Consider the following 12,002-nt stretch of genomic DNA (forward strand, 5'->3'; position numbering starts at 1 on the left):
AAATGTCACTTTATGCCAAGGCGGGTGTTTGTATCTTTGTCAAAACATCCCAGATAGCATAAGGAAAGCTTCATAATCCTCCTGGAAATCTTTGCCTCTGTACTAGATTGAAATGGAAAGAGAGGAAGAGAGGAAGAGAGGAAGAGAGGAAGAGAGGAAGAGAGGAAGAGAGGAAGAGAGGAAGAGAGGAAGAGAGGAAGAGAGGAAGAGAGGAAGAGAGGAAGAGAGGAAGAGAGGAAGAGAGGAAGAGAGGAAGAGAGGAAGAAAGAGAGAAAGAGAGAGAGAGAGAGAAAGAGAGAAAGAAAAGAAGGAAGGAAGGAAGGAAGAAAGGAAGAAATAAAGAGAGAAAGGAAGAAAGGAAGAAAGAAAGAGAGAAAGAAAGAAAGAAAGAAAGAGAGAGAGAAAGAGAGAAAGAAACACAACCCCACATAGGAAAAAAAAAAGACAATAAAAAGGTATGACCAAGGAAGAATGGTTACATTTACTAATTTAAAGCTACCTTTGTGTCCAGCTACTGGCTGGTAAGAACTGAGCACAAACTGCTGTGCTGGATCATTTTGGCTCCTCTTTTCACACATGACATTTGCCTAACTGCACTAACTAACAGTAACTCCAGCTCAAATTACTCTGTCCCTGCCCTGCGTATCCACACCTGCTAATCTGGGGAGCTTTGTAGGAGCTTAGTTGCAGCCTTCAGCGTGCGGGTGCCACACACAGCCCTGATGTGCAGCTCCCAAGAGGCAGAAGAGCTGAATTTGCAGGGCTGGGTCCTGACACTGCGCACGTGCTGTGAGAGAGAAGAGGACGAAGAATCACAGAACGGTCGGAGTTGGACGGGAACTTCAGAGATCATTTAGTCCAAACCCCCTGCCAAAGCAGGTTCACCTAGAGCCAGCAGGACAGGAATGCATCTAGGAGGGTTCTGAATATCTCCAGAGAAGGAGACATCACATAGTAATATAAGTAGTCCATGAAATGTCACTTTATGCCAGAGACATCACAGCCTCTCTGGGCAGCCTGTTCCAGTTCTCTGTCACCCTCTAAGTAAAAAAAGTTTCTCCTCATGTTGAGACGAATGTGAGGGCGATCTGGCTGCAACATCTGTCACCTCACTGATGGCCAGTGTTGATTCACCTGATCTGGCTGGCTTAGAGGCTGTCCCCTTCCTCTCTCACAGCTCCATGTGCGTCCCTCCCGAAGACACGCACTTGGTCGAAGAGGGGACCTTCCCCGATAGAGATGTACCATTCATCGGTCAAGGACACAGGGTAACTGCACTTCCCTGCTTAACAGGAGCCAGCAGTGTGCCCAGGTGGCCAAGAAGGCCAACAGCACACAGGAATAGTGTACCCAGCAGGAGTACATAAGTGATCACGCCTCTATACTCAACACTGGTGAGGCCTCACCTCGAGTACTGCATCCAGCTCTGGGCCCCTCACTACAAGAAGGACATTGAGCTGCTGGAGTGTGTCCAGATGAGATCTACCAAGCTGGTGAGGGGTCTAAAGAGCAAGTCATATGAGGGGAGGCTGAGGGACCGGGCATGTTTAGTTTGGAAGAGTCTGAGGGGGCCCTTCACTAGGGCCACAGCACTCTGTAAGAGACCTGTTGAGAGCAAAGTCACAGGTTGCTCTCCCTGTTAAACCATGAGGACTCTCTGAACATCAGCCACAGGCTGGCATCTGGTGGTCTAATCTTCTCTTTGGTGCAACTCCACTTGGAGTGTACTATGTTGTAGAGCTGGCAGCTGAACAGTTGAGTCCAAAGTCATCTTGAACTTAGAGGAGAAGGGTCCAAGTCAAATCCAGTGCAGGAGCCATGCCCTAGTTTTTGAGATCCTCCTTACCAGCAGTGCCAACTAAAATGCACCTGAAGAAGAAAATTCCGTGCCCCCCACCCAGGGCACCTCCAGGTCCCATCTGCTGGGAGGTGGGAAGCCCCTTGGCACGCCGGGGTGGAAAGAGGAGCACACTCTGTGGAATGACTCCTTGTGCCTGTGGGAGAGCTGACCTCTGCAAGCTGGCACGCTGCAGTGGAGGCAAGCCTTATAAATACGAGCGAAGCTAGCAGCCCTTTATGGAAGCCATGGCCCAGGCTCAGCCCCGGGGTGCTGCCAGGTGGAGCTTAGATAGAAACGTTAGGTTTAGAAAGAAAAGCAAAGCTGGCCCCGAGCTTGCAGAGACATAGCTACTGCCTCTCCTCCAGCAAAGTGCTGGCTGCGGGTTTTCGGGGTGTGTTGGGCTATTTTTTGTGTGTGTGTCCCAGGAAGCTGTTGATGGTGTCTCTTCCTCCTAGCAGGGCTCCTCTGAGCATTCAACCTCACGAGGTGAATCCTCAGCCTCCACTTCCCAACCTCCCACCATGAGACTCAGAAGTGCCTTGTCCCAGGATGAGGAAACTCTTCAGCAGCGCAGGCCAGTGTCTCTTCAAGCACAGGTAACAATTTCTAAGCAGAGGTGCAAAAAGATTAAAAAGGAGCTGTGAGATGTTTCCTCTGGCCAAAAATCTGCTGGCCACCTTTAATAGCTGGTGGCTGCCCATTTTCAGTAAGGCAGAGACATGCTTCTTCCCACCATCAGCAGTTTTTGGCCATCCCTAATGAGTGAGGCGAGGTCTCCCCCTCTATGCTAACTACCACCATATCATCATACAGTTTGTGATTTTCAGGTCCTTCCTTGTCTCTTGTTGGTAGGATTCATGCCATTACTCAAGCGTTGACAGCTCACACTTTCAAACAGAAAAGCTTTAATAGAGAAGTTTTTCCCCCTTGAGGTAAAGGCTTGAGCACCCAGAAATTGCCATGCTGGGGAAAAACATCACAAGCAAGACACTTCTTGGATCTCCTGGTTTCTAGCCTGACTTAACGATCTGAGGGAAGGGGATACCTGAGTCATTACTTCTGAATGCTGTGTAACTGTATCCCAGCTACATAACAATATCTAGGGGGGGTTTGCTGCCAGTAGGGCTTGTTCACGGAGAAGAATTTGAATTAAAAAAAATTGCCTGACATTAAAGAAAAAGCATGCATGAAAGACTGCCTGTAAGACATTGGTAATGCCTAGAAAGCTATTAACTGTAGAAATGCACATGCCTGGCGGGTGCCACCAGACATTCTAAAAAGATTCAAGGCCGTCACAGACTGTACAAAGTCCTGTTAGAGAAGAGGGAGGTCAGAATGGAGCAGAAATTCAAGAGCAGCAAATCCTTTCTGTCCCCACACAAAATGAAGGAGCATGCTAAGCTTGTCCAACTCATCACCCGAAAGGAATGAGGTTCCTGGTGGCACAGTGAGCTCACCCCAGCACATCTCAGCCCTGCCAGCTGCACCCCGGCAGGAGTCACGGTCCGGGCAGGGGAGGGGGAAGGTTTTGAGGGGCAGCGAAGGAGGACGGGAGCGAAGGAGAGCTGAGCTCCAGTGCAACAGGTGTAAATCTGCTGGGCACAGCTCCTTCAGCAGCAGCCGGCGCCATGCCGCTAAATTAAACACCCCTCCAATCATCAAGATGTTATTAAATATGCTGATGCTCTCATGGCTAGGAGAAACCCGAGGTGCAAGTGCCACCCCAGACCCGGCCACCCCAACCCTGCCTGGTGCAGGATCCTCGGTTTAGAACCTGGCTCCAGAGGTCCGGGTGGTTAATGCGTGCACCAGCAGAGACGTGGACATTTGCTTGGACATACCGATCATGGCCAAAGCTAGGTAGGAGTCTAGTGATCCCACTTCCTCCAAGGAAAAGGCAGGGGACTGATGGAAATGGCCAGACTGGGCTGTATGTGCCCCAAGGGTTTCCAGAAGGGAACGAACCATGTCAGAGCGCATAGTTTATTTCTTTTACTTTACTATTAGTAATTATATAATTACTGTATTATTAGTAATTACTGAGGTCCCTGGGCCAGAGCTCAGCCTGCACCCATTCACACCCCAGCTCTTGGGGGCCCAGCTTTGGGCCATGCTTTCACACAGATCAGGGCTTGGCTCTGGATCCCCGTGTTTTCATGGAGATGTCCCAGAGCTCAGCTCTCAGCATCTCTCATGGGAACATACCTGGCCAGGTCTCTGAACTAGCTCTGCTGAAAACACTGCCAGCAGCAGTTGTGTTCCCTTCTTGAGCTCTCCAACATGCCAAAATCTTCAGCAGCCCAGACCTGTCCCAGGCTCCCTGCTTGCCTAAAGCTCTAACCTCCATCAGTCGAGTGTCTAACCACCCTACAACCCCATACTGTCCCCGGGCACCACTGACACGGAGGGATTTTTCCAAAGCTCCAATGGGAAGCCTGTGGAGTGGAAAACTTGAACGTCCAACTCTTACCCACAGCCACCTCCTGTCCCTCCTGAAGCATCTGTCCACCCTGTCTCGGGGGCAACTGCTCTCACTCATCCCTTGTGACATCACAGCACAGGAAGGTGACACAGAACGGGGCAGGGTCCCAGTGAAATGCCGTGGCATTTGGCCTAGGGGAGAGTTTTCCAGCATGTGGCACTGGAGATTTTCCGAAGAAAGGTGACTTGGAGGTATCTGGGAACAAAAGTACCTCCCATCAGTCAGCTTAAAATTGTTACGCAGGGATCTGGACTGACACCAGAATGATTTTAGGAGTTTGCACACCAAGAAAAAGGACAGACCCCTCCTTGCTCCCAGGTCCTGCTGAAGTGAAGGTGGCCAGGAGGCCATTGCAGGCAGCACATGGTTGGGTCTCTGCTTGGGTTGCATTGAGTGTGTGATCAGCAGAGCTCTGGGGCACCTCTATAGCACGGCTCATTGTGATTACTGGCAAGGCAAAGATTTTACTAACCAGGCTATGATTAAGTTACATCTCCCCATTTTCAGGCTAGGTAGAGTGAGAAGGCCAGGATAATTGCTCAAAAGTCTCTTCCAAACACTAATTATTTGACTAAACAAGGCTGCCTGCCTGTGGCTCCAAAAAGATATTGTCTGTCAGACCCAAACAGAGCTCCCCTGTGCCTGGCCACGCAGAGGCAACATCCTGCCCAAAACTGTGGGCATTGGCTCCTGTCAGAGTCCCAGTGAATAAATCTGAGGTTGGCTTCTTTAGGCAGGGTGCTAGTTACTCCATCCTCAGAAAGAGGAGTTTTTCCAGATGAAAGTGCAGAGGGCGGTGGGACACCTGAATGTAGCCCTGCACGCTTACCAAATACAAGTGGGACTTGCATCTTATGAAATGGTCTTTCTTGGAACATTTTTAGATTAGTTTGTTTTTTTGGTTTGGGGTGGTTTTTTTTTTAACCATCTCTCTGCCCTCTCATTAGTAGGAGTCAGGCCTCTTCTGACATGTCTAACGTGATGCAGGTAGAGCCAGGTGCACAGCTCTCTCCCCCAGCTAGGATTCATAGAATGCCAATTTTAAGCTCTTCTTTCTTTGAAACTGTCTCCTGTATGAGCAACAGGAACAATGGAGAAAATCCCCCCCATCCCAGTGCTACCTGCAGGAATGTCCTCCTGGGGGTCCCCTCCACCCTTTCCAGGGTGGGTTGCATGTGGATAAGTCGTACCCTGCCCCACAGGCTGGTGGAGCTCCCAGCCCAGCTGGAATGGGTAGGGAGGTCACTGTCTCTCTGTCCTGCTGCAGGCTACCTGCGGCCTTTTCCAGTCTGCCTGATGGATCCCCCAGCCACCACAGCAGGTTGCCTTCAGATGTCCCCTGTTAGACATCTGCATGAAGAAGCAGCCTTGTCTGCTTACAGCATTTCTCCTTATGCTTCTTGTTTTCACTTTATTGCTTTCCTTCCCAGTCATTTCCATCCATGCCAATGGGCCCAGTTCCATTTGGCCCCGAGAGAAATTTGAGTTAAATCCTGTCTTGCAGCACAGAGATTATAAACCCATTGGGTCCCAACTCTTCTGGGACAGTTCTGGTTCTGACCTTCTAAACTACTTTCTGACCTGTATAAGACACAGATGCCAGACCAGGTCCCAAAGACAGAGAGGTGCAATGATCCCCATATGGTGGCACAGAAAAACTTCACTCTGGGGGACACGATGTCTTAAAAAAAACAAGACTTTTTTGAAATGTCAATGAGCAGAGACTCTATATGGCTCAGACTGAGTCAGGATTTCTGAGTCTTCTCGTTGTCCTTCCCTTTACAGCTTCTATATAATTTTGTATAAGTGCTTTTTTCTGTTCTGTGTTTTATTTTCCTCATCAAAAATAGCAGAAATGTCAGAAAACAGGAGGTTTTATAACATCTTCTTGTCACACAGCAGGTCTCAGGACACCTCAGTCAAAACACACAAAGATCTCTGGAAGGAAAAAAAGGGAGGTAGTGAAAATGAGATAACTTCTCTGCCTCGTCAGTCACTGACATGACTGCATTAGAGTACAGGCAACGTAAAGCACCATGAAGGACTTGTCACCTTTCAGGGCTGAAGAGAAGGGAGAGAGAACTAGGTTTTCTTGCACTGCAGAGCTTTCCTTGAGATGATAGTGATCCTCTTAGTCTCTTCAGAAAGGTTTAGTGCATCTCTAAGGCTTCCACCCTAACGACAGCGGTGCACTCAAAGTGACCTTGCTTGGCTAGCTGGGGGCAAAAACGTATTTTCTGAATGCTCCTATCTTGCAAAACATACAAGGTTTTAGAAGCTTGAAAGGAGATTAGCTAAAGCAGAACCTTAAATCCTGAAGCTCTGGAAAAAAGGCTCACTGAAGCATTTGGATCAGCAGTGGCTGGGGACCTCTTTTCCTTCATGAGCTAGAAAGGACAATGAAGGTGAGAATGGCAGCATGGAATGCAGCTGCAGGAGCCAGGAGGGAAGAGCAGCAAGTGGATATCCCTAATTTCTAATACAAGTAGGAAAAAAAAATCAACAAGAAGGAGATATTTATTTATCCTACATCCCCACCCTGTGTTTCTGCAGGCCTGACATGAAGGGCTGATACTGTACTGTTTTGAGGACTTTTGTTGTGTTTCTGTCACTGCCTATCCTCACAAAATACAAAGAAACAAAATAAAATCCAACTTTAATGCATGTCAGAGGAGGTTTTGCAACCTAATTCCCTGGAGCCAGGATTTTGCTCAATTAATATACCCCAAAGAGCCTAGAATAGTAGATAAACAGCAAGCTTTTCCTTTAATTCTCTCTTTGCCTGAATTTTTGGGGCCAATGTTGAAGGTTGTTTGAACAATGTGTGGGCACCTGCCCAGGTGAATGGACATTAAGCCCTATCAGCTCATTTCTCAGAGAGCTTTCAGGTGGATGGTAGGGTGGGTCACCAGAGAAGAGCATCGTACTTATTTCTAGAGGCAGGGCGGTTAAGGAGTCAGAGTCAGGAGGTTGAGTCTTGCAGTCATTGCATATCAGAGACTAACAAATGTCAGCTTTTCCAGGTAATGAGCTGAAGGGCAAATGTCCCGGGACACAGGGCTGACCATTTAATTCCCTCGAGTGGCACTGGCCAGAGAAACAGATGTGTGGCAACCACAGGCAGATAAATTGGATCAGGAAAACCTTGGACTATGCAGAAAGATAGCACAAAGTATTTGTAGCAAGCCTGTAAATCCAAGATTTCACAGAAAAGCTCTTTGTATCCCTCATCCTCCCCTCTTATGGGGAATTGTTATTGCTCCTACCCTATAGGGGAGGACCTGGCACACAGAGAAACCTTTTGGCAGTGTCCTGTAGAAAGAGGCCTTCAACAAAACTCAGGTTCCCCAAATCCATGAGATCTACACACTGACTTTTTCTTGGCAGCAAGCCTGCCCCAAAATGTCCACTGTATTTATCACTAACAGTCCCACTGAGATTTTGAGTGGAGAAACAAAGAAGTGGACTCTCCAGGGACTGTGATATCCAGTCAGGGTCTGCTGGAGGAATTCTCTTCAGAGCAGAGGTAAAGCTCAACAGTCACAGTCCTTGCTTCTCGTGCCATGGGCAGATAAAATAGATGTGTCTGGGGCTAACAAGGAAACATTTTGTGAATAAAAAGCCTTTTTGTTCCTTTTTTTTTTGACAGTGAAAAGAGGAGAAAATGAAAATTGGATTGTGTCTATTTTTAGGCAGATTTAAAAGTTATTCAGACTAGAGAGAAAGTGCCTCAAAAATAGCTTGAGCAATATGAAAGTGGGGCAATTGCTGAAGATCTGCAAGACTAAAAAGAGGGCAGGAGCCTGGGAAGCCAATTTTGAAGCAACTGTGAACGTTTCATTTTTACAGCCCTGTCTGATGTGCGGCTGCTTTAAAACACAGTCTGATGCCAGCAGAAGCTTACTCCTGCACCCCATATCCATGGGTGCCCTTCAAAGGCAACCAGCCAGCCTGGTGTATGCCTGGTCATCCCACAAGCTCAGCTGTTATTTGACAGCCTAAACATTCAATGAAAGCCTAGTCAGCCCAGCCATTGCCACCCACCGTGACACAAGTCTTGCATGTCCCACTAAAAGCAATCAGACGTGTTCAGGTTTGTCACATTTCCCTCTAGAAATGACCACCCTCAAAGGGTGCCTCCCTAGGAAGTGTATTTCTGAGGTTGCCTTGCTCTGGCTTCTACCCACATTCCTCAGGCTTCATCTTCAAGTTGCAGGCAAACACTGAACTTTTGAAAAAGCATGAGCAGAAATTAAGAGGAGGCTTTGGAAATAAGACAGTTTTGGAAACTGTTGCCCACGGAGTTTCAGTCAGTATGTCATGGGCTGTTCTGGTTGGAAGTGAAAGCTGAGGGGATGTGCACTCCTAAGTCACCCAAGAGATGGGTGTAATCTGCCCAGGGAAGTGGCTGAGTCACGATCCCTGCAGGTATTTAAAAGACATGTAGATATGGTGCTTAGGGACATGGTTTAGTGGTTGACTTGACAGTGATAAGTTTACAATTGGACCTGATGATCTTAAAAGTCTTTCCCAAACTAAAATATTCTATGATTCTGTAATTTTTAAGTAATGCTCACCTTTCACTCCAAATATTGAAATCCAGCCACACAGTTAAATGGGAACAGCTGTTTGGGGTGAGAGTTGCATGCACCAAGAAGGGACATCATCCCCGGTGTGGATGGAGCAAGGCTGGGATGGAGCAACACGCAAGGAGGAGGGCCTGATAAGGCCACTTGTCTACACGTCACTTTGGCAGGGGGCAGAGACCCGTGCCCCCTGATAAGTTCTTCTCTGCCAGCCCCTCGGTGTGCCTTCCCCAGCAGATCCACGTCAGCCCCAGTGGTGGCACATGGCCAGCTGGCCTGCCTCCACCGGCCTGTCGCTGCCAGTCATGGGGCAGCAGTGACACCCCAGTCAGAGGAGGGGAAGAGGTGGAAGATGGTGCCACCGAGCTGTTCTCCCCCAGCAGCGTGGTGTGGGAGGCACAGCCGGCACTCAGCCCCCGGTCACCATTCCCAGGAAATGAAGAGGAAGGAATATGTGGGACAGCTTGCTGGGAAATGCAACAGGGTTATCTGAAAAACCCCATTGGTCCCATCCACTGGGAGGCCAGCAGCGATGGTGGCATCTGTCCCTCATCTTGGGGAGAACCTTGCCTCCTGCCCCAAGTCACCAGCCTGGACATACGCCTCCTGCCCTTCATCCCTCTTAGTATGACAAGGTTTTAACCACTTGCCTGCAATGTATGGGGCTTGGTAACTGCTGTGGGCATGGGAGGCAGCAATGTAAGCTGCTCTCTGCTTTGGGATTGTGGGTCTAAGGGCCATCAATTTTCCTGGTACCCCATAAGCAGAGAAGGTGCTTCAGGAAAGAGTTCGAATGTCAGCCAGCAGCTCTGGAGTGTGCCCCAGGCAGGAGGAGGAGGGAGTCCCACGAGCCCTCACCTCTTTTGTTGCTGAGGAAATGGGACTTTTCCTCTAGCGATGCAGATGAGGCTCTGAAACCGTTTAATCCAAGATCTGTTATCCAAAGCCTAATCACTGTGATGCCCAAGGGGTTACGAAGGAGATACCCTTATTAAAAAATGCAGTGAATACCTTCTATTTTTGTTAAGCCCTAGTAGGACAGGCCGTGCCTTGGTTCTCTGCACAAGTGAAGTTTGTCCCTTCGCAAACCCTGCCTGCGTATTCCCAGCATCGACATCTTCCACTCCCTCCCTCTTGCTCGCTCCCTCTCTCTCAGATGATGCAGAGTGCCAGCAAGGCCCTCAATGGTGTCATATCTGTCCTTTTTATTCATTGCAGGGTTTATTTTTAGCCTGAAACAACTGCTTCCTAAAAATGGAGTTCCTAATGACACGGGAGCTGGACACAGCTATGTAAGGTATCCAGGGCTTGGCCTGACAGCTTCTCCTGTCTGTCTCTTTGTTGTGAGCCCAGGACAGCAGTTTGCTGCTCCCCACAAGCCTTGCAGAGTTTGGGCTGATCACTAGAAAGGCAGCAGAAAGAGAAACTCAGTTCAAACTTCACCTGGAGCCTTTGGTCTCCCCCTCTTCCTAAATTCAGAAGGAGGGGGACAATTACCCATCCTCCGCTGCACTCCAAGGACTCCCCTATGAAGGCGACTTGCTGGATCCTGGCAGGTTTTTACCTGCTTTTCTGCTGCAAGGCAGAAGAGGGACTGAACTTCCCCACTTACGATGGGAAAGACCGAGTGATTGACCTGAATGAGAAGAACTACAAGCAGGCCCTGAAGAAGTATGATATGCTCTGCCTCCTCTTCCATGAGCCCGTAAGCTCTGACAAGGTCTCCCAGAAGCAGTTCCAGATGACAGAGATGGTCTTGGAGGTAAGCACCACTGCATGTCCTAGCCAGGGTCAATACCACAGCATTGCTTGGAGCCGTGGAGAGAAGCCATGGGACAGGACAGTCAAAGGGTCTTGTGCAGGGGAGGGTTGAGTACCCAAAAGTTTAGGCTTGTTTACTTGGATTTGAGTTAGCCCCTGAATTCTGCAAAGCCCAGGAAAAAAGCCTCTATTGTGCTATTCTGAGTTGTTTTGCTGAGAAATAGTCTTTCTGGATTGCATATCAAAAACCCAGACAATAGTGAGTAACCTTGCAAATATCAGCAACGTGAACTCAGCCCAGCTGAGCGTTCCCAAATCTCAGCACAGACCTGAGTCTGTAGCTTGAAATTTTTAGATCCTTTCTCATTCTGTGCAAGCCAGTATCCCCCTTGCATTCTGGATTTGGTCCAATTTTCTGTCCCACTAGGAGTAATCAGCCAAGAAGCCTTACCAAACTGTGCTGCAAACGGGTGTCCTAGCTCCCCATCTCAAAAGCCCCTCACTGATGCAGCATTAAATCCCTTTTTGCTTTTCTGACTCTCGGTTGCCTGCTTGGAACCAGTCTGTAGCCGCTTGTTAATGCAACCGTTCACTTCTATGCTGGGGAAAAAAAAAAAAAGTGTTGTTAATTCTTTGGTGAAAGAATGATTAATTAATCCTCAGTAAAATAATTTGCGGTAAAAAATTGTAAAGCAGATTCATAGCATTCTTTCTTGTAGTGTAGCTGTGATGTAGGGAATCATACAGCTGCAAGCCTGGACTGTTAGGTGCTTGTTTCCTACCAGGGGCTTAGAAATATTCCCTCTTAAATAAAAGACACATTTGGAAAGAAAGTGAGAATTACAGAAGAAACACATAAGCTTTATTTATCAGATCCAGAGAGAAAATTCACTGCACCCCTAGGAATAAAGCAAATGTGAATTAGAAAATATACTTGCTGAGAGCTAGGACCTGGGAAAGTCCAATGTCAAGTTCAAAATCTACTGACCTCCTCAGCAAGTCTGACCAGAAAGATTCAAAAACTAACCAGATTTTACTCGCTTGCCAGGAAACAGTTACTTGTTCCAGGTGAGCAATAAAATAAAATTTGGCAAAGAAAACAAAAAAAAAATTGAAACTCCAGTCGAAATGTTTATGGTTGGGAGTTTAATTGCATTGTTATTTAATAGGATAGCTATTTCGTGCCCAATAGATGGCAAGAGGTTGCTAAATATGTATTTATAGAAACCTGACAGAAGCAGGTATCTGATGTGTACTATCAGTTTTAGTCCCCATGTCACCTATACCCATGTTAGCAATCAGCTGTATCACGGGTGCAATGGCTACAACACAA

At 47.9% G+C, this 12,002-nt stretch overlaps 1 protein-coding gene across 1 annotated transcript in view; it reads left to right on the forward strand.

Annotated features, from left to right (window-relative positions):
• Positions 1-10,244: 10,244 nt before the first annotated feature.
• Positions 10,245-12,002, forward strand: part of CASQ2 (calsequestrin 2) — a 34,848-nt gene continuing 33,090 nt past the window's right edge. Inside the window, exon 1 of the mRNA XM_014957213.1 lies at positions 10,245-10,670. Within this exon, the coding sequence (XP_014812699.1) occupies positions 10,437-10,670 (234 nt within the window). The 5' untranslated portion in view covers positions 10,245-10,436. The remainder of the gene's footprint in view (positions 10,671-12,002) is intronic.

This window comes from Calidris pugnax, unplaced genomic scaffold (assembly GCF_001431845.1).
Source record: "Calidris pugnax isolate Ruff unplaced genomic scaffold, ASM143184v1 scaffold225, whole genome shotgun sequence".
NCBI lineage: Eukaryota > Metazoa > Chordata > Aves > Charadriiformes > Scolopacidae > Calidris > Calidris pugnax.